This window comes from Neovison vison, chromosome 12, assembly GCF_020171115.1.
Source record: "Neovison vison isolate M4711 chromosome 12, ASM_NN_V1, whole genome shotgun sequence".
NCBI classification, from domain to species: Eukaryota; Metazoa; Chordata; class Mammalia; order Carnivora; family Mustelidae; genus Neogale; species Neogale vison.
The window spans coordinates 11,304,703-11,324,909 of record NC_058102.1 but is presented as its reverse complement, the minus strand read 5'-3'; the positions used below and the strand labels follow the sequence as shown (position 1 = coordinate 11,324,909).

The window sequence follows — 20,207 nt, the reverse complement described above, 5'->3', positions numbered from 1 at the left end:
CCAAAGGGTCAATAAGCCCCCTTCCCAGGGAGGCCGGGGTGGGGGGACCTATGAGTCTGGGGGTCCACCATCGCCCCAGGGTCATCAGGTGGCCCTGAGGTGAGAGGTGAGGAGGGAGAGCTGCTTTATATCCCCCCCGGGGAGTGAGCATCTTCTGCTTAAGGGCAGGAGCTTGGGGTGGTGACCCCAAGAAGCTCACCCTGAGGATTCCAGGGTTCCGGCATCTCGCAAGCCTACGGCAGCCATCCCCTCTCCTTCCCCTCCCTCAAGGCCTAGGAAGTCATCACAGTGGGTTAAGGACCATTAAGGACTGGGAACTTGGGGGCTGGACAGGCCCCAAGTGCACCCCCCTCCAGGCACCTTTCGGACAGGAGGGACCAAGGACTCTGGGGTCACCTGGAGGCCTACAATTGCCCCAACGATGCTGGGTGGAGTCGGCTTGCAAGCCTCGGAGCTTGCCCAGCGTTCCTGGGGCACCCATCCAGAGGCTCCAGGGACCTGGCAGTGACCGAGGGGCTCACCTGGCCCCGGGGCCCCTGAGTCTCCACCCCCCACTCGCCCAGGGAGGCAGAGCCCGCTTGGGGTTAAAGAGAACAGAAAAGTAACTCACCCGCATTAAAACAAAAAGGAACATAAACCCCTGATAAGTGCAGAGAACATTCCCCCTTCCTTTCTGCTCTTCATTTTTTGCTTTAATGTTATCTTGGTTCCCTTTTATTTTTTTCATTTAAATTGGTTTTTATTAAATGTTAAAATAATGGTACATGGGAATTCATGCATTTTCTTTTAGATTTATTTTCTATTTTTAATTTTTTAAACCTCTCTCGCTTTTTTTTTTTTAAAGTTTGTTTTTCTTTCCCTCGGTTAATATTTTTTTTTTCACATTTCCTGTCGTTTTGCTTCTTTGTTCCTCTTATAGTTTGTTCTTTTTTTTTTTTTTAATTTACTTGTTATGTTTTTCTCTTTTTTTGTTTTTTTGTTTTTTTTGCTTTTGGAAGGTTCCCCCCCCAATGGATGGTTGGGTTCCCGACCCCCTACCCCTGCCCCCCGCCCAACCTTGGGGGGCCCACGCGAGAGGGGAGGGCCACGCGCCCCTCCTGCAGGCGCGCTCCAGGCCCCCCGCGGGCTTCATACGGGGGTGGTCCGGCGGTTGGCTGTGTTGGAGTGGAGAGAGTCTTTGTTCTCCTTCTGGATACAGTTGTGGACTTGGAGGAAGCTGTTATCCCTGTCGGAGTTGTAGGTGGCGGTGGGCGTGGTGGCGGCCTTCAGGGGGTCCCTGCTGAGGGTGTACATGGAGATCTCCGTGGACGGCAGGGTGTTGAAGCCCTTGATGCCCACGGGGGAGGCGTCCCTGGAGTGTGAGGGCTCGGTGGAGCGGGAGCTGGAGCGGCTGCGGCGCTGGTAGCGGTAGCGGTAGCTGGGGATGCGGGTGATGGCGGAGGCCTGGAGGTAGTCCGTGGCGCGGGCCGTGGCCCGCAGCTGTTTGTGCCGGTCGATGAACATGTGCACGGCCAGCACCCCGACCATCTCGGCGATGATGAAGGACAGGGCCCCGAAGTAGAAGGACCAGCCGTACGAGTAACTATTCTTTTTGGAGTCGCTCTTGGAGGGGTCCCCGGCATTGGCGGATATGTACACTATGATGCCAATGATGTTACTTAGACCTGCGGGGCACACACGGAGTGAGCGGGCGGGGACGGGGGCGGGGTGGGGGGGATCGGAGAGAGGGTTGGTTAGTTCCCGGCACGTGTCAGACCAGGGGCAGCCACAGGGGCCTTACTGGCTCTAGGGATTTTGTGGCCAGTGTCGGAGAGGGCTAGTGGCAAGCGTGGCCTTAATATTGGATCGTGCCATTGGAGAGAGCCATGGAGGGGAGGGCTGATGGAAACGAAGCTAGGGGAGGGCTGAGGCGTTCTACCACCACAGTGCGGAGTAACCAGGAGAGCTGCTGTTTATTGAGTGTCTGCTATCTGACTTCGCTGTGCTCTGCGTGTCTGGGAGGTTGCGAATGAGGAAATGGATCGGAGAGAGGTTAAGTAACTTGCTCTAAAGACTGCCCAGAGGTTTGACTGGTAGAGCAGGGGCTTGGGACTGGCTCCTGGAGCCAGTTACCTGGATTCAAAGCCTTTGGCAAAGTGACCTGAGTCAGAATTTGCAGATGTGTAAAGTTGGGGGCGGGGAGGTGATAGGACTCCCTGGGCCATGTAGAAGATTAAGCGAATTAGCACATGTGAAGCTGTTTGGGGCTAGGGTATAGTAAGTAGGGCCACGGACTTTTTCTGGCATCTGAAGCAATGTGACTTGTCCTGTAACAGGGCTGAGGCCAGTGGTTTTAGGTATTTGCCTGCTCCCCGGGGGGCGGGACAGTGAGGGGACAGGGCAGTGAGGATAGGCCCAGTATTCTGAGAAGGACCTGGGGTTTGGGCGTTTTTCTAAAAACTGGAAGGGAGATGGGCCATGGAGCTGAGAGACAGGGTCTGGGGGTGCTCCTAGGGGACTCCACAGGGGGCTTGGTCATTCCTGTGGGGCAGGAACCCCAGCACGGCCTATGACAGGACCCGTTGCAAGACCTCCCTCCCCTCCCCCCGTCTCTGTAAAGTCCTCCCAGCCGCCAAGCACCCACACCTCAGCCTGCTCCCCACAGGCCTGCCCGGGCTTTGGCCTGCCCAGCTCAGAGGCCATTACCTGCAGACACGAAGAAGATGCCAGCACTCAGGATGATGTTGTGTCGAGTCTTGTAGAACTCGCTGGCTGCAATGCAGAGCCCACCCATGAAGAGCAGAATCACACTCAGGATCGGGAAAATGCTCGAGGCCCTCACAGCCCCTATGGAACACGGTCAAGGAGAGAGAGAACCGCACAGCTGTGAGCCAGAGGGACGCATGGGGAAGAGAGTGGCCCATGGGGTGGGGGTTTTGTGGACTCGGGGCCACAGTCAAGTTTGCTTAGGGAGGGAGGGAGGAGGAACAATCCAGTGCCTACCTTACAGCCCTTCTGGCGCTCCCGTCTACCTACAGGACCAAACACCAGGGCCTCACGAGGCCCACGGGGCCCTCTGTGACATGGCCTTGGCCCTTCTCCAGCCTCATGCCTCCTGGTCCCCACTCTTAGTCCCCATGTCCTCTCTGGTCTAGACACAACAAACTTCCCATGTCTTGTCATTGCATGCTTTTGACTTTTGACATATTGACCTTTCTTACTAGAATGATTTTCCTGCTCTTTCTGACTCAGCAGATTCCAATCCACCCATCAAAACTCAACTCAAACTCACCTCCTCTGTCAAGCCTTCCCTGACTTCTTTAAGCAAAATGATCCATCCCTTTCTCTGTGCTGGGGCCCCTGGGGCAGTGTGTTATCGTGGTGAAGGAGCCACACGGCCTGGATCTGAATCTGGCTTTAACATACATTAGCTGTGTAGGGTGGGACGAATTGTCTCCCTGTGCCTCAGTTTTCTTATCTGTAAAATGGGATGGTCTTAGTGCTGAGCCTCCTCAGATTGCCATGAGGATTAAATAAACTGATGCTGATAAGGCACTTGGATAAGTCTCTGGGGACATGTAGTAAACGCCGGGTAAAGGATAGTTAGTATAGGAAAAACTTGTTTCTATATATGCTTCCATAAGCCGTGGGGTCCCATGAAGGCTAGAACTCTTTCTTTCTTTCTTTCTTTTTTTCCCCCCTAGTTCTCTCTTTTTAATCTCTCTGGCCCCGCAACCCCGGGTGGATGCTGGAGACAACTGTAGGTCCCCAGTGCAGGCTCACTGAGTGCATATTTGTGGGGAGGAAGTCCAGACAGAGAAAGAAGCAGACGTATTGCGGAGAAAAGGACAAGGGAAAAACAAAAAGAAAAAAAAAAAAAAACGCCTTCAGGATAAGGTGAGAAGGAAGGACCGACAAACAGGCACAAGAAAAGAACACCCTCGGGAACATTTTACTTCTGCGTGTGGGAGGACCGGGAGGGCAGAGGGACGCAGATGGCCGAGGGTGGAAGGGGGTGGGGCAGGCCAGGCCAGCAGGGGGCGGATGTGGGGCGCAGTGTCCCTATGGGGACTCAGAGGCTCCAGGTCTCCCACAAAGTGTCTCGGGAGAGTACAATAGTCTTTCTCTCCAGATTCAAATAAGGCGGCGCTGACCCCAGGACCTTGAGTCCCTTTCCTGTGAGCTGTGGGCCAGGCAGGAGGCAGTTGCTGGGAGGGAAAGGAAGTTTTCTTTATATGTTTGGGTTGTTTAAGTGGCTTCTGAGGAGGTTTAGGGCCCCTTGGCTCAACCCCCCTGGGGAGGGTGTTGGGGTTGGTTCGCTGGGGATGTGTTTTGGAGAGGAAGGGGAAGAGAGCCTCCCCTCGCTCCCCGCCCCCTTTGGTGGCATTGTGGCCCCAGAAATCTGTGGAGACCAGAGTTTTTCTGGTCTATATAGAGTTCTATATAGAATTTAAGGAATTTTTCCAAGAGAATTTTAGGCAGTTCGCTTTGATGTGTCATGTAAAACTCCTCCTCTCTCTTCCCCTGGCATCTTCAGGAAGTCTACACCGCTTTCTGATGCGGGGTGAATGGGTTATTTTAGGGGGCTTGAAGAAAGGTGAGCTTGAACTAGGGACTGAAGAATGAAGCGTGCAGGGGACGCAGCTGGGTTACTGGGCCATCCGGCTCCCCTCTCCTTCAGGCAGGGTTGGGCCGCCTCCCCCCAGATCTGCTTGGCCGTTCTCCACCTGCAACCCACTTTAAGACAACGGTTGTGTCCCCATCGTGATCCTCCTATACGCATACATGGTGCCTGGACGTGCACACTCCGTACTGTTCGAGTCTTCATCTTCATAAGCACATGGGGTTAGGAGAGTTTACTGAAGACTCAAGAGAGAAGAGAGAATCTTTGACAAGCACCTACTCTGTGTCGAGTCCTGAATGAGTACGTAACGTACATTCTCTAATTTAATCCTCATACCAGCCCTGGGGGGCTGTGGTTTTTTTTAGTCCTAGTTTACAGACAAGAAAGCCTAAGATCAGAGAGGCAAAGTTACTTGCCCAAGGCAGCCCAGCTCATGAATTCAAGCTCAGCTCAGTCCCAATTTTGGACCACCCTGTACTCTCCCTATGGGGTTTTCGAGGAGCCTGGGAAGGGTGCTACAGAGTCCAGAGATCTGGCTTTGGGGTCCCAGCTGTGCCACTCACTTGCTGTGTGGCTGAGGCAGGTACCTCGCCCTCTCTGGTTTCCCCATGTGTAAAAGTGGGTGTGGACCTTTAGATGATTTCTCATGCTTCTGCCCTCTCCGTGTGCCTGTGATTTCTGGCCAGCTGGGAATGGAGGGTGACGGCAGAAAGGAGGGAAGATGGGTTGGTGTGACTTCCGAGGGGCAGCAGCGGTGGTTCAGAGGAGCAGAGCGGAGGAGGAAGCTCTCCAGTCTTTCCCCTCTGAGAAAGCAGGCGCTTCCTGCCCACCGTATGCCCACATTTGGCAAACCCAGGCTGCACCCTCGGAGCCAATGCCTCCCAGGCAGCAGGGGCCTGATGGTGTTAGCTCAGCCTGCCGGCAGAGCCCGGATATCCCAACTTAGCCTTGCAGACGGCAGAAAGAGGGAGCGCCAGCTGTGGAGGGAGCTGGGACGCTGTGTGCGCAGCCGTGTGTATGGCGCATGCGCATGCACACGTGTGCAAAGACAAGATAAGAGGCTGGAGTGGGAGGTCCCCTGTGTTGTAACCAGTAGAGAGCAATGGGACCACTTCAGAAGGTCCCGGGCAGTTTACGATGTGTTCTAGGACAGGGTAGCCAGTGGGCCATATGGACAGTAGCCTCTCTGGCCCAGCAGGGCCACCCCGAACACCAGCCTCTCTTGGACGAGGTTTGCCCAGGATGAAGGTGACAGGGGACAGCCGGTAAATTGTGCCATGCCTAGGGAGACTATGTTTTCAGGACCCAGATTCAGGCTGGGCATGGAGGGACTTCAGAGCAAGCCGGGACTCCCACGTTAGAGAAGTTTCTCGAAGGTGGTCTTTCTGGCTGGGCAGCGTCCTAGGCAGAGTGAGGATGGGGGGTTAGTTACACGGGAGTTCTTGCCCTGGCTTTGTCACTGCCTCACAGCATGGCTGTAGGCAAGGGTCTTTACCTCTCTGGGTCTGTTTGTGCACACTGCAGAATGGGAAAAGGAACCCACCCATCCAGCAAAGGGGGATGTAAGGCCCCTTTGCTGCTTGAGGGGCAGTTGGAGGGCCAGCATCATGGGAAGCTTGTTAGAACTACAGAGTCTCAGGCCTCACTTAGCAGTCTAACAGCTGCTAACATTTAAGTCTAACATTTTAAGATCTTTATTTATTTATTTGAGAGAGAGAGATCACAAGTAGGCAGAGAGGCAGGCAGAGAGAGAGGGGGAAGCAGGCTCCCCGCTGAGCAGAGAGCCCGATTCGGGGCTCGAACCCAAGACCCTGGGATCATGACCGGAGTCGAAGGCAGAGGCTTAACCCACTGAGCCACCCAGGTGCTCCAGAATCTACATTTTAACAAAAGTGTGTAACCCAAGTCATATGCACATGAAAGTTTGACAAGCGCTGTTGTCAAGATCAAATTGGATCTTACCAGTCCTAGTTCTGTCCTGGAAAGTGTACAGTCAAAGGTGTGATATTCCTGACTTCTGTTGTTTCCCCCTCCTTCCTCCAGACCCTACTTCCCCATGAATCGTCTTGATTCCCACTGAAGCTGGTGTGGTTTTAGTGCTGAAATCTCTCATGAGGAGCAGAAGGTATCAGATTTATCTCATGAATAAATATTTATTGATCTCCTACGACTAAGCATATGGGACTACGCAGTACCTACCAACATTTACGGAGCTCTTCCTGTGTGCCAGACCCCATCCTGGCATGCGGACAAACCCACTGAAACCTCAGACAAAACCCACGAAGCCATGGCCTTGGCCTCATGGAGATGGCAAATACCTGAAGCAGGTATTGGCAAACTTTTTCTGGAAAAGGGCGGATGGTAGATATTTCTGGCTTTGCTGGCCATATGCTCTCTATTACAGCTACCCAACTCAGCTGTTGCAGCATGAAAACAGCCTTAGGCAATCTGTAAACAAATGAGTGCGGTTCTTTTCCAATAAAACTTTATTTGCAAAAACAGTTGGTGGGCCAGATTTGGCCTACTAGCTGCAGTGTGGCCCTTCCTGGCTGAAAATGTAGTATGGTGTCCCGGGGAAAGGCCGTGTGGTCCAGCGTGGGGAAGGTTTTGGCCTTTGACTAGCTGCGAGTTGCGTGAATCAATACAGACTGAGTGTCTACCATGGAACCGGGTTCCAGGCTGGGCGTGGGAGACCTAGGGGTTCACAGACAGGCCTGGTTCTTGTCCTTATGGGGGTTAGGTTCTTGTGAAGGAGATATATGTATGTCACCCGATAATAATCCAGTCTTTAATGTACATCAGGACTATTTTAGGCACTGTATATATATATATATATATATATATTTTTTTTTTTTTTTTTTTTTTTTTTTTTTACAGATTTTATTTATTTAGTTGACAGACAGAGATCACCAGTAGGCAGAGAGGCAGGCAGAGAGAGAGAGAGGGAAGCGGGCTCCCTCTGAGCAGAGAGCCCGATGCAGGGCTCGATCCCAGGACCCTGGGATCAAGACCTGAGCTGAAGGCAGCGGCTTTAACCCACTGAGCCACCCAGGCGCCCCAATATATTAATTCATCAGTTCTCATTACAGCTCTGCCAAGTAAGTATTGGAAATCCCCCCTCCTACAGCCGCTAAAACCGAGGCACAGAGAGGTTAAGCCAATCATCTAAGTCCACCCAGCGAGGAAGTGGGGAAGCTGCTTTGTGAACCCACACAGTCTGCCTCCAGGGTCTGGGTGTCTGACCACTGCACTCCCCTGCTCTCAGGCCTGTGCCTCCTGCCCTTTGGACCCTATTCTGAGCTCACAAGATCAAGGAGGGCTTCCTGGAGGGAGTGATGTTGGAGTTGGCATCTGATAGACAAGGAGAAGCTGACAGGGCAGAAGAGAGCCAGGGAAAGGAAACGGTGTGAGCAGGGCTGGAGGAAGGATCCTTGCTCAGGGAACTGGAAGGCACTGGGTCACAGAGAGTCCCTGGAGGGTTTGGGGAGCTCTAAAGGAAATGAGGCGGGCCAAGGCCAGGCCGGCGGGGGTTTGCGGGGGAGGTTGTGGTTCATGGGTGGACATGTGGGCTTGGGGCACAGAGGCACGGTCTGGGCTGAAGCTGCAAATGAAGGATCATAGACACAGAGGTGAGCACGGGAGACCCTGGCCATGGACGAGTGAGAGGGCTAGCTTTGGGGCTTGGGGGACTGCAGGGTTTAGAGACAGCTCAGGAAGAGCTTGTGCAAATCACGTGGGGGTGACTGGCTTCCACTTCCTTGTCTGGATTAGATGATTTCTAGGTGATGTCTGTTTCTGAGGGTCCTCTGCTCCCCAGACGTCCCCTCAGGGGCAACTTAGCCAGGCCAGGGCACTGTCTTATGTAGTCCCTGTGTCACTTGTGGCCTTTGATCAGAATGGTTGTCATTCCCAGGTGCATGGAGGGCGGGCTCCCTAGTTCCGGGGGCTAGTGCTCAACTCTTGAAGTTTGTTATTCCCCTGGGATTTGGATCACCCAGGAGTGGCCCAGGAGAACCTTCTACGCTCTTGGGCATCTCTCTGTCGTCGCTCCCCTCCGTGCTGTGCTGGAGGAGGTGGCCAGGACCGCAGATGTATGTGCGAGCATGCACATATGAATGTGTGAGAGGGGGAAGAGGGGGAGAGCGAGTGTTCCTGGCGGAGACCCTCCTTGGGGAAGGAGGGAGAGGAAGGACAAGACAGCGATTGAGGGAAGAGAGAGGAGTCGAGAGCGGTGGTTAAGGGTCTGGGCTCCACCTGTGGCCTCCTTGGGGCCCCATCCCCGTCCCCCCATGCCTCCCACTGGCAGTGTGGCCTCTGTGTCTTCCTTTTCTTGTCTGCGCAACGGAGACCCCAAGCAGACCTAGCTCCCAGGGTGTCGTGAAGGGGAACGCACACAATGTCTAAAGTAGTCAAGTGTGCTGTAGAGAATGACATTAGAAAAGAATTCTGGAAGCTCCGGGAGCTTCCCTCTATGCAGGCTCCAGAGGCTGCCACGTTCGCTATTGTCCCCAAGGTGGCTGATCAGCGGCACCAGCTCAGGATGGAGGCGGCCTGCGTGCCTCCCTTGACTATGCTGTCTGCCCTCTGAGCCTCGGTTGTCCCCCTGCTGTAGGGAGATCGTGAGCACACCCAGCTCATAGCTCACGATCAGGAATCAGGAATCAACACACTTTAAGCAATTATAACAGTGGTCTGTCTGGCCGAGTGCCAGCAAACGCTAGTTTTCATGATGGCAGAAGGGACCGGTGTAATTTCTTGAGGGGCACGGGGTTCTCTGGGCTGGTGGTTATCCCAGTGCAGGTTGTGAGTCAGGACGAGGTGCTGAAGTCAGCCCACCAGGTGTAACCGGCACTTAATGAAGTAAACCAGGACCGAATTGAGGGTGTCACCGTGTGTGGCATGTAGGAGGTCAGCCCTGTTTGGAGACCCGTTTGCTCTGGTTCTGTGGATGTGAGTGAGTGTGGGTGGCGGCTTCAGATGTTTCCAAATCACACTGTGACCGCGGAGAAATACACACACACACACACTCACACACACACACACCCTGCAGCGACCCACAGACACACTAGCAGACACAAGGACATAGGCACTTAGTTCAGACAGACGCTCACATGTGTGGACACACAGGTACCAGAAGACACAGAACACAGCAGACTCACCCCCTCATGCACAAAAACAGACACACAAGGGAAGTCACACCTGGGTCACCACAGCCTCTGTCTTCACCCACACTCCAGCTTTGGTAAGGAGGGATAAGGACGGGGAACACCAGCGAGGACACATCGGTGGCCCCCCAAAGCTTGCTGGGGAAAACAGGTCTGGTCATTTGTCTTGGGTAAACTAGTGACGGGTGGGTGAGGGGTGCACTGGCCCCACCTTTGTGGGGCCCAGATATCAGGAGGCCCATGCTGTGCTAGAAAGCCCCCAGACTCCGTGGTTCAGGACAAGCCGTGGAACTCCTCAAATACCTATAGGGGCATATGGAGGGGGTAAGAGCATTCATTCATTCATTCATTCATTCTATCAGATATTGATTAGGTGCCTTACTTCTGCCAGGTCTCTCAGGAGGCACCGGACAATATCCAAAGCCTGGCCTGATGGCTTGAGAGCAAGTGGGCCCCGCTTTCTTTGCCACCCCAGGAGATGAGCTCTGCATTCCTGACCAGCCATGTCCTTCTGGCATTCTCTCCTTCCCGCTCTGCTCTAGATCTTCAGTCCAGCCGGTGGAATGAGGATGGTAGGGATGACCCGGACCACCTGCTTGCCTCCTCCCTCAGCCTCCCTCCTCAGCCTCCTTCCCTGGGCCTTTCCCAGCTTTCTGGTCTCTGATCCTCGGCTTCCTGAGGCTCAGACCCTGCCCTCTTCTCTGCACCCCTGCCTTCGTCCATTCATCAAGTCTCCTGGCTTTAGATCTCATCCACCTGCTGACAACTGTGCACTCCCGTCGGGGCCAGACCTGTCCCCAGAGTCCCAGACTCTAGGGCATCTCCCCAGAGAGTCCCACAGGCCTCTCGGACTTAAGGCGGTCGACACTCAGCTTCCCAGTCTCCCCAAACCCAGCCTTGGGCTCAAACCCTGACTCCTTCTTCCCTGGTAAATACATACAGCCTTTCTGGAAATCCTCTCTGCAGGTCCTTGGGAATAGTTTACAGCTCTGACCCCTTCCCTCCTCCTTTCACTGCTTCTACCTTGGTTCAGGACACCTTTGCTTGTCTAAATTATCACCAGCAGGCTCCTAACTGTTCTGCCTGCTTCTGCCCTTGCCCTGTTTTAGTCTCCTGTGAGCGTAACAACCAGAGGGTCCTGTAGAACGTGAGATGGTGTTCACTGCTCTGCCTAGACCCTCCGATGGCTTTCTGCAATACCCAAGCCCTTTCCATGATTCCCAGGGGCCCCTGGGCCTCTCTGCATGGGCTTTTTCTTGGCCGCCCCTTGCTCACTCTGTTCTTGTCTTTCTGGCTTCAGACCCCTTCCTCAAACATTCTGGACATGCTTCCGTCTCAGGACCTTTGCACTTGCTCTTCCCTTTGCCTGGAACATTCTTCCCTTGGCTTTCTACATGGCTCCCTCTCACCTCCTTCAGATCTTTACTCAAACTTCACAAGAAGGATTTTATTAGCCCCCACCCCTACCCCAGAATTTCTTAACCCCCTTTCTTGCTGGATTTTCTCCATATCACTCCTCATGGTTTAACAGACTATATAATTAACTTGCTCCTTTCATTTATCATCGATTGCAAGTGCCACGAGGGCCAGGTCTTTATTTTGTCTGCAGCCAAAAAGGACCCACGGCCGCCGGGTGGCTCAGATCTTTTCTGGCATCTGGAGTACCAACCCCAGAGAGCTGAGCAGAAGACACTCAGAGGGTTTTTTGGGAACTGGCTCTGCCAGGCAAGGCCACAATCCCACATAGTCAGGCCTCTGTCCATTCTAGAAGGGGGCTGGCCCTGTGTCAGACTCTGAACAGATCCTGCCCTTTGGTTGAGCAGGGTCCGGAAGACTGTGTCCCTGACCTCCGTAGGAGCGGGAGCTCCAGCCGTCTTTCCGGAGTCCCCACTGCGTGCCCCACTGGCCCTCTGAGTCTGAAGCAGGCTGGGTGTGAACGGTCAAAGCCAGAGGGTCTCTCTTTGTTGAGCCCCTTTCCACCCTCTTAGGTCATCTGCCCCTACCCTATCCCTCCTCATGGTCCTCTGCTGTCCTTTGGAAACCCAGTAGGGTCCTGTCCGGGGCCCACCCCACGTGGCATGGCCACCCCACTCCTCTCAGCTTTGTCTTCCAAGCAGCCCCTCACTTTTCACCATCCCCACAGCTAAAAGTCTGGTCCAACAGCCATAGCTTCTCATCAGGATGTCCAGGATGTTTGCAAGAGCCCCCTGCTGGCCTCCTTGGCTCCCCAGCCAGCAGCCAGAATTAACTTTCCCAGATCAGTGTCCCCTCCTCATGGTTCCCATCACACTTAGAATGAGATCCGATTTTTCCCGACGTGACTGGGCTCTTCTTCTACCTGTCTGACCTCATGCTGTGGGATGCCCTCCATTCTTGCACGGTGCTCAGCCAGGCCAGCCGCCCTCCCAACCCCCACACACCCCTCCTCCGCCCTGCCTTCATAAGGCCTTTGCTCTTGCCAGTCTCTACTCAGGAGTGTGCTCCCCCCCCCCCCACCGGCCAATTCTCTTAGCTCCTTCCTTTTCTTCATTTAGAGAAGCTGTCCTACATCTAAGGAACACCCCCCTCCCACCCCGCTGCCCTCCACCGGCCCCCTCCCAGCTCTGAAACTGTCTCAGGGGGTTGGTTGTTTGTGCCTCTGCTCACTGCTTGCTTCCTCCCCCTGGAACATTCAGGCTCACAGAGGTGCCAACTTTGTTTTGTTTCATCCTTAAATCCCCTGTACCAAGACAACAGTGCCCTGGATGGAGTGAGTGCTTAGTGAATGTCTCATTAGTAAATGAGCCAATGCTGCTAGAGGCCAAGTCTCATGCCTTCTGGAATGATCTCTGGCTTGGGTTAGGAGCCAGGTTCCCTCAGCACCACATACTTCCCTCTAACCCTGTCTGTCATGGCATACATGCTACCTTCCTGGGCCAGTTTCTAGGCAGTGAGCCCCTCTTCTGCCCTCCCACGTGGCAGGCTGGCAATGAGCATGGGTGTAACAGACCCGAAGTGGCAGTGGGCTCAGGCCCCGCCCACCGGCGTCAGCCCCGCCCACCTCCAGGCACAGCCCCGCCCACCTCCCTAAGGGAGAAGCACTCCCACCTCTGGGAGAAATTCCATATACCTCCCTGGGCCTTAGCTCCTGCCACTTCAGTGGGGCTGCGGAGCCTTCTAGCTTCTCTAGGCAACCAGGTTAGAGCTTAGTAAAAATGAGAGTCTCTAGTTAGGATTAGAATCTGCTAGAGAATGATAGGAACTCACGTCTTGCAACTTTCAAAAATGACGTTTGTTGCTTGGCCTGAGATTAGCATATTATAGATCAGGGTCAGCAAACCATGCTAAATGCAGCCTGCTGTCTGTTTTTGTAAATACAGTTAGGTTTCCTTGGAGCATCTGTCTATACTCAAGGGCAGCCTTGAGTAGTTGGGACAGAGGCTTAAACGTACGTCCCACAAAGCCTAATATATTTACTGTCTGGCCCTTTATAGAAAAACTTTGCCAACTCTTCTTACAAATACTCAAAAAATATTGTTGGATTAAGTAGGCTTAAGTCAGAGCCTTGGAATCCTGCCTTGTTAACACCACCAGTTCCAGTCTTTTGTCCAGGGATGTCAAGTGAACCAAACACTCTGAGCTCTTCTCTCTTTAATAATAAAGAGATGGGGGCGCCTGGGTGGCTCAGTGGGTTAAGGACTTTGCCTTGGGCTCAGGTCGTGATCCCAGGGTCCTGGGATCTAGCCCTGCATCGGGCTCTCAGCTCGGCAGGGAGCCTGCTTCCTCCTCTCTCTCTGTCTGCTTCTCTGCCTACTTGTGATCTCTGTCAAATAAATAAATGAAATCTTTAAAAAAAATAATAATAAAGAGATGGAGGTATAGAATAGGTAGAAATAGTCACTGAGGAATCCTATATATGCCGGTTAGTTAACAGACAACATTTATGGAGTACCTGTTCTATTCTAGAAGCTCTTCGAGGCAGCCACGGAAGAGACAAAGTTCCCACCCCCAGCCCTTTGTGTCTAGCTGATTCAGTATTACATCCTCACAGTGGTCAACCATGAGGGCTTCCGGCGTGAGACTCAGCTCTGGCCCCCCACTTGAACCTGCATCAGCTGGCTACATCTGTGCCATGGCCTGTCTCCCAAGGCCAGCTGTTTCCCTGCCTGGGGCCCTGGACGGTGCGCCATTCTTTCCCCTCGATGTCCCCAGCCCTGAGCACGGGCTCTGGCCCAGAGTCAGTCTCAGGCTGTCTTTATGTCACCGTCCCCTGCCGCCCCCCTCCCCCGCCCCCGGCTCCTTCAAGAACCCCAGCACAGTAAGGGGGAAGGATGATCAAACGGTCTTTTAGGAATTCCATTTAAGAGCAGTGTCTCTTGGGAACTCATAAAAGGAAATGATGAGCATTGTAAGATATTTTTCTCCCTTTAAAAAGAAATCTATAAATTACATCGTGTTCCCTTCCTTTCTCCTCCTTGCTGCCCGGCTGACTTCATGTTCCGGGCGCTTTTCAATGAAACCAGGTTGATTCCAGGCTGACCCGGGAGTTGGCTTTGATGTGAGGAGTAGTTATTGAAAGAGACAGGGTGATCCATGTAATGAAATGCCTCCTACACTTTCCATAAAAGTGATTGGAGAGTGATGCTAGCCATTCTGCTGTGGGGGATGGGAGGGAGGCAGTAGTGGGCTCTGAGCTGCTGGGAAGGGCACTGGGGGCCGAAGGTGGGCACGCTCCTGGGAAGAGAGCAAACCTCTTCTAGAAGAGCCTCCTGAGAGCCCGGAGCCGAGCTTTCAACCACTTCTGCTCAGGTGGCTTTGCTGTCCCAGGCGTCAAGGACCATCAGCCCCTCTCCTGGAAATCCCTTTCTCAGGGAGCATTTTACCGTGTTAGTTTTTGCTGATTCTTGAGAAATTCTCTTTGGGACTCAATATGCCTCAGGTAGATTTAAGGTCACAGCTATTACTTCAGGATTTTGACTTGGTTGTTGGGGGAAAAAATAAATCTCACTTATTGTCTCAGAAGTTCCAATCAGACACTGGAAGACGAGTTTCTTCCTTCAGTTATTCAAGAAATATTTACTGAGCGCTCATTATGTGTGGGGCCCAAGATAAGGAGGGGGGGCGCATGGCCTCACAGAATCAGCAGGACTGCCAGGGAGATGTTTACACAAATAGACAAGGACCCCACAGCATGACAAAGGTGCTGTGCTCTGGGAACCCATTCAAGGGCACGGAGGGCTTCCTGTAGGAGGTGGTGTTTCAGCCTGTGACCTGGAGGGTGGGTAGTTGTTTTTCAGACAAAGGGGGTGGGACTAGTGTTGTAGGCAGAGGAAACAGCATACATGAAGTTTTGGTCTCTGGACAGGAGGAAAGGAGGGAGGCTCAGCTTTTTCCTGCCTTCTGCTGAGACAGGGATCTCTAGATAATCCTGGCCTTCAGTGCTCCTGGAAGTTGGGATGGACAGGACCCACCCCCAGAAGGGAGAAAAAATTGCGTGCACTCACGAAGGAAATATTCTGCTGTGTCAGCTTCGTAATCTGCATCCTCTGGGAAGTGATCGATTTGCTTGCAGAGACCTTTGAAGTTCCCTGGAAAACAAGAGGAGAGAGGACACTTGAAACATCAGAGTTTCCAGGGGCTCAGCGCCCACTGGCCTCGTGCTGACTTCTCGCTCTTCTGAAGCTGGCTCAGCCCTCTCCCAGGCCCCTGAAGGAAGGTATCGCTTTGTCTGTTTGGACATCTGCCTGGTGAATCAAAACACACACACCCGCGGTGCTGTGGAGAGGATCTAAGGCCTAAGACTTCAAAACCCAGCCTTCCATCGCTGCACTGAGGCTTCTGAAGATTAGCGGAAGCTTGACGGGCAGCAGAGGTTTGGCTCGGGGCTGGGGACTGCCGCCGAGGAGGCTGATGAACGGGTCAGTCCACCCACCTCTGTGCCCCTGCTCGGCTGGGAGTCACCTTGCATTTTGCATGCCAGACAGCAGATCGCTCTGCAAAGAAGGCAGACCCCACATGGAGGATGGCAAACGTTCCCACGGCCCTTCAGTGAGTTTGCAGAAGCGCCTTCCCATCAGCAGTGACTGGGATGCTCTGTGCCCAGCCCCCAGGTGCGCTGAAATGCTCCAGGGGTGGGGGCAGGGAGGAGGTGGAGCCGCCCTGGGGGCTGGGACCTCAGCCAGGCCCTTGAACTATATAACTCAGCTGGGATCTGCTGCAGGCCTGTGAGTGGGGTATTCTCTCCTGCATTGTACAGATGAAGAAACTGAGGCTCATGGAGGCTCCTTGGTGGGAGTAAGTGCTTGTGGCCAGGAAATGATGGAAGCAGGGCTCAAATGATGCTCAGAGGAAGGCCTGTGGACTCTAAATCTTTCCTGGGGTGCCGGCTGAGAAGGTGAACAGCGGCCAGGTAAAAACACAAGGTCACAGCTACCCACCCCCCCCCACTGCCTCCCACCAGCGACCAAAAGTCAGCGAGCCAACCATTGAATGCAATGCCATCTTCTTAAGGACAGATGCGTGGAATAGAGCTTGCGAACGAGAGGGTCCGTTTAGGGACAGCAGAAACTTCCATCTGTTTCACACACCGTTGTACCCCGGTACCAGCCCAGCTACAGCCCATGTCGGCGAACTTTCTTGCAAATAACCGACCTGTGGCAGCAACCGCAGCTGGGCTGCCTGGGTCTAGCTCGGCATCACAGATACCCCTGTTCCCTCATCTGAAAGGTGGAGATCAGAGTTCTCCCTTCGCCTGTCATGGGGATTAAAGAGTGAACGTCGGGAAAGCGCTCAGTGCAGTGGCTGGCACGTCGGGAAAAGTGCTTGGGGGCATCCTTGTGAGGGACACTTGGACACCGACTATATTTAGCCACTGACATTTGGGATTGTTCTGTGACAGGAGCTAATATAACCTAATTAATACAGTCCTCGGTATGTGTTAGCAATTTAATTTCCCGTAGAGTCCTAAGCCTTCAGATCCTGTAAAGTAGGTTTCCTTGTGTCCTAAAGATCTTATTTAGGAATTTTAAGGCATTCTTATATATATGCACCTGCTTATATAGGATACAGGTGTACTCATAAAGATAGGCGTTTGAGACATTTCTAGCTATTACATGTTACAGAGAAGTTGGTTGACTCCCCATTCACTGTCTCTGCACCAAATTCACCTCCTTTCCTGACTTCTGCAAGAGAAAACCAGTCCTCAGAGCTCATGGGGACTTTCTGAAGCTTCGTGGGTCTCAGGAGCCTAGGGGTTCACTTGAAACGCTCCCCTGGGGCTTGCCTCCTGTCCAAGAGTTCTGGGGGAATCCTCAGGAATTCACAAGAGGTCGGGGCTCCCTCTAGGACTTCTTCCCTAGGTACCCACCACACACCCTTCTCTCCTGAGAAGTCTTTGTATCCGCTGCTAAGAGGATCAAATATCCTCCCTATTGTTCAAATTACAAATCGGTGTATTTGCGAAGCACTTTTATTTTCTCGCAATTCAATCTGACAAATATTTCATCAGTGCCCACCCAGTGCCGGGCATCTTTCGAGATTGCGGTGCTCAGGTGCCCCGAGGCTCCTCACTAGTCAGGGATGGGGGGGCTCGTGAATAGTCCCTCCACTCCTCTCCACTTCTCTCTCCCACACCCATACCCACTCCCCTGCACCCTGCCTGCTTATTTGTGTGAACGATGCCCCATCATTCTTAGACACTGGGCTTTCAGTGGGGGGCCCAAGACAGAGGAAGGACCCAAGACACGCTATGGGGAGGCTGTGCAAAGTCACCAGCAGCCTTGGTATCCACCTGCCTCTCTGATGCGTCCTGGTAGATGTGTTACAGGTACTGTATATTCAGCACGTCTAGATCTGAACTCGGGATCTTTCTCCCTCAAGCCTGGCCTTCTGGAGGCACCAACCAGCTCAGGGAATGCCTCTCCTTTGCTGCCTGTGCCAGCCTGAGCCCAGTTGTCACCACCGACATCTCTTCCTCCTCACTACAGGCTCCATCCCTCAGGACGGCTTGTCTGCATTAGCGCTCAGTAGCTCTCAAAACAGTCAGTTCAGTTTCTCTCCCTTGGCAGCAACACCCACGGCCGGGCCACCGTCCTGGCTTCCCTACATGACGGCTATGGCCTCCCCACTGGTCATTTTACACCCACTCCTATCCATCCTTACAGAGTAATCATAGTGATCCTTTGAAAATGCAAATCTGATCAAGCCATTTCTAGCTTGAAACACTCAGCAATTTCCTAGGGCTCCAGGGAAAGCTCTGTGTCTTTAAGAGACCTGACCCTGACCTCTCTCTGGCCTTATTTCCCACCTACCTCCCTGTCGGCACACATGCCATCTCGGTGGGCCTGCATGGATGCTCCCACCTGCCACAGGACCTTTGCACATGCTGGTCCGGCTGCCTGAGCTTCCACCACATCCTTCATCATCTCCTTTCCTCAACCTTCCTCTGCCCCCCTTGCACTGTGCTAGTGGGGCTGTTCTGCTGTCCTTTCTGTGTTGGGGGGAAATGTTAAGGTGGGTGATGCTGGTGGGAATGTTCTAGTAGAGAGGCAAGATGTGATGGCCTGAGAGAGGAGGGAGTGATGCAGGAGCAATGAGAGAGGGGATGAGGTCCAGGACACAGGGGCAAGGATGGCATCATATGGGGTAGATGGTGGTGTGTCTGCTGTAGCAGAAGGGAAGGCGCCACCTGTGGGAGCATCTGCTGGGATGAGTAGACGTGAGAACCCTGACACTTCTCTTCTGGTTGTTTCCATTTTCCATTTCCCATCCATGAGATGGGAAGCAGGATCATTACTGGAGCACAAGGAAGGGAAGTCAGGGTTGGAGATTTGAGAATGGAGGAAAGGAGTGCGTTTTTTCCCCATGAGACGGGGAGAGAGAATGGACCACGCCCAAGGCATGAAGCATGTGTGTCTGGCCTTGAAGGTCCCTTTCAGATTCTGTGGTTTTTTCAGGCTACATTTAGGGTGTGGCTGAGTCTGGCTGGAGGGTGGCCTTTAACCAGCGTGGGGGTCTGTGGGATGAGCACGAGAGCAGGGGTGGGGGGAGGTAGCGGTTATGAAGATGGGCCAGGCTCTAAGGTGGGGAAGGGGACAGGGGAGAGTGCTGGGGTCAATGCATTAGAAGCCTGGGTGGGAGGTCAAGGAACTGTGGAAGCGGGAGGCTCATGGGAATGAGTTGGAAGGCTGGGGCGTGGGAGTCGGAAAGTGGATGCTGAGGACTGAGACTGTAGAGGGGTGTGGTGATTGGTCATGTCAGGGTCAAGGATAAGTCCATGAACTAACTGGGTTGGCTCAGGAGGTAGGGATGACAGTCAAAGGATCTAGCAACTGGGAAGTTCATCCCCGTTAACACAGAAGAGAAAACTTAACATTCACCTTTACTTTCTATATGCAGTCAAGTACGTATTAGGAACCTGCTTACCCTGTTAAAGTTGATATGCGAAGGATTCATCACATTATTCTGATAGCCCCCAAATCATTAGTTGGTTTTTAGAAACTATTGGTGTGAGGCTCCTTCAAGCTGAATGATGGTCTTGTCCGGATCATGATTTGACACAGGGAACCATGCCAGAAGCTTCCCTTCCAGCACTTCTCTGTTAGAGTAAGACTTGCTTCATGTCAGTGAGTACAGAATTCTCTTCTATCCTGTCCCATGCCGTACGCTTCTCCCAGAAGGTAGCCCTCCATCCTGGGCAACCCTGGAGGTGGGGAGGGATTCTCCTGGGGGTGGCAGAGTGGGGACGGGGAGGAGAAGAGCGGGGACCACAAAGGTAGTTCTCTCATGGGTGCTGGTGTGCGCCCAGCCTGGCCCGGCTGCTCTGGCTGCAGGAAGGTTCTGTGCTCCTGGGGCCCTGACTCACCTCCGCAGAGGCAGGTGTGGCTGGGCTGGGCCTACAGCTTGGAGAGCTGCAGGGCCTGGGGCTCAGAGGAGATGGGGTCGCAATGCCGCCCCTCCCTGCTCTGTCTGCCCCAGCCGGGAGCCACCCCTCAAGGGACAGCTGGCTTTCTGTCAGAGTGAGCAGAAAAGAGGAGAGGGCACCTGGGTGACTCAGGTGATTGGGCGACTATGTTCTGCTTAGGTCATGATGCTGGAGTCCCAGAAACGAGTCCTGCATCGGGCTCCCTGCTCAGTGGGGAGCCTGCTTCTCTCTCTGACCCTCCTTCCTCTCGTGTTCTCTCTTCTCATTCTCTCTCTCAAAGAAATAAATAAAATCTTAAAAAAAGAAAAGAAAAGAGGTTAGGAACATGGGGAGTTTGCTGACATCCAGACAAAATGCCGGGGAGCCCAGGGCCAGGGTTTGGAAGGTTGGGGGAGTTGGAGATTGGGTCAGACGGGGAGGTGAGCAGAGCCCCGAAGGACAGATGACTGGTAGGGAGGAATAACGGAGGTAAACCGGGGTCATGATGGGATTGGTCCCATAGTCCCTGCGGCTGATGGTGGTAGTGTGGTGGGAAGGA

At 53.5% G+C, this 20,207-nt stretch overlaps 1 protein-coding gene across 1 annotated transcript in view; it reads right to left on the bottom strand.

The window, feature by feature from the left end:
• Nucleotides 1-933: 933 nt before the first annotated feature.
• Nucleotides 934-20,207, bottom strand: part of CACNG2 (calcium voltage-gated channel auxiliary subunit gamma 2) — a 109,622-nt gene continuing 90,348 nt past the window's right edge. The window contains exons 2-4 of the mRNA XM_044226765.1: nt 15,252-15,335; nt 2,686-2,826; nt 934-1,664 (exon numbers count right to left, since the gene is read on the bottom strand). Of these exons, the coding sequence (XP_044082700.1) occupies nt 1,129-1,664; nt 2,686-2,826; nt 15,252-15,335 (761 nt within the window). The 3' untranslated portion in view covers nt 934-1,128. The remainder of the gene's footprint in view (nt 1,665-2,685; nt 2,827-15,251; nt 15,336-20,207) is intronic.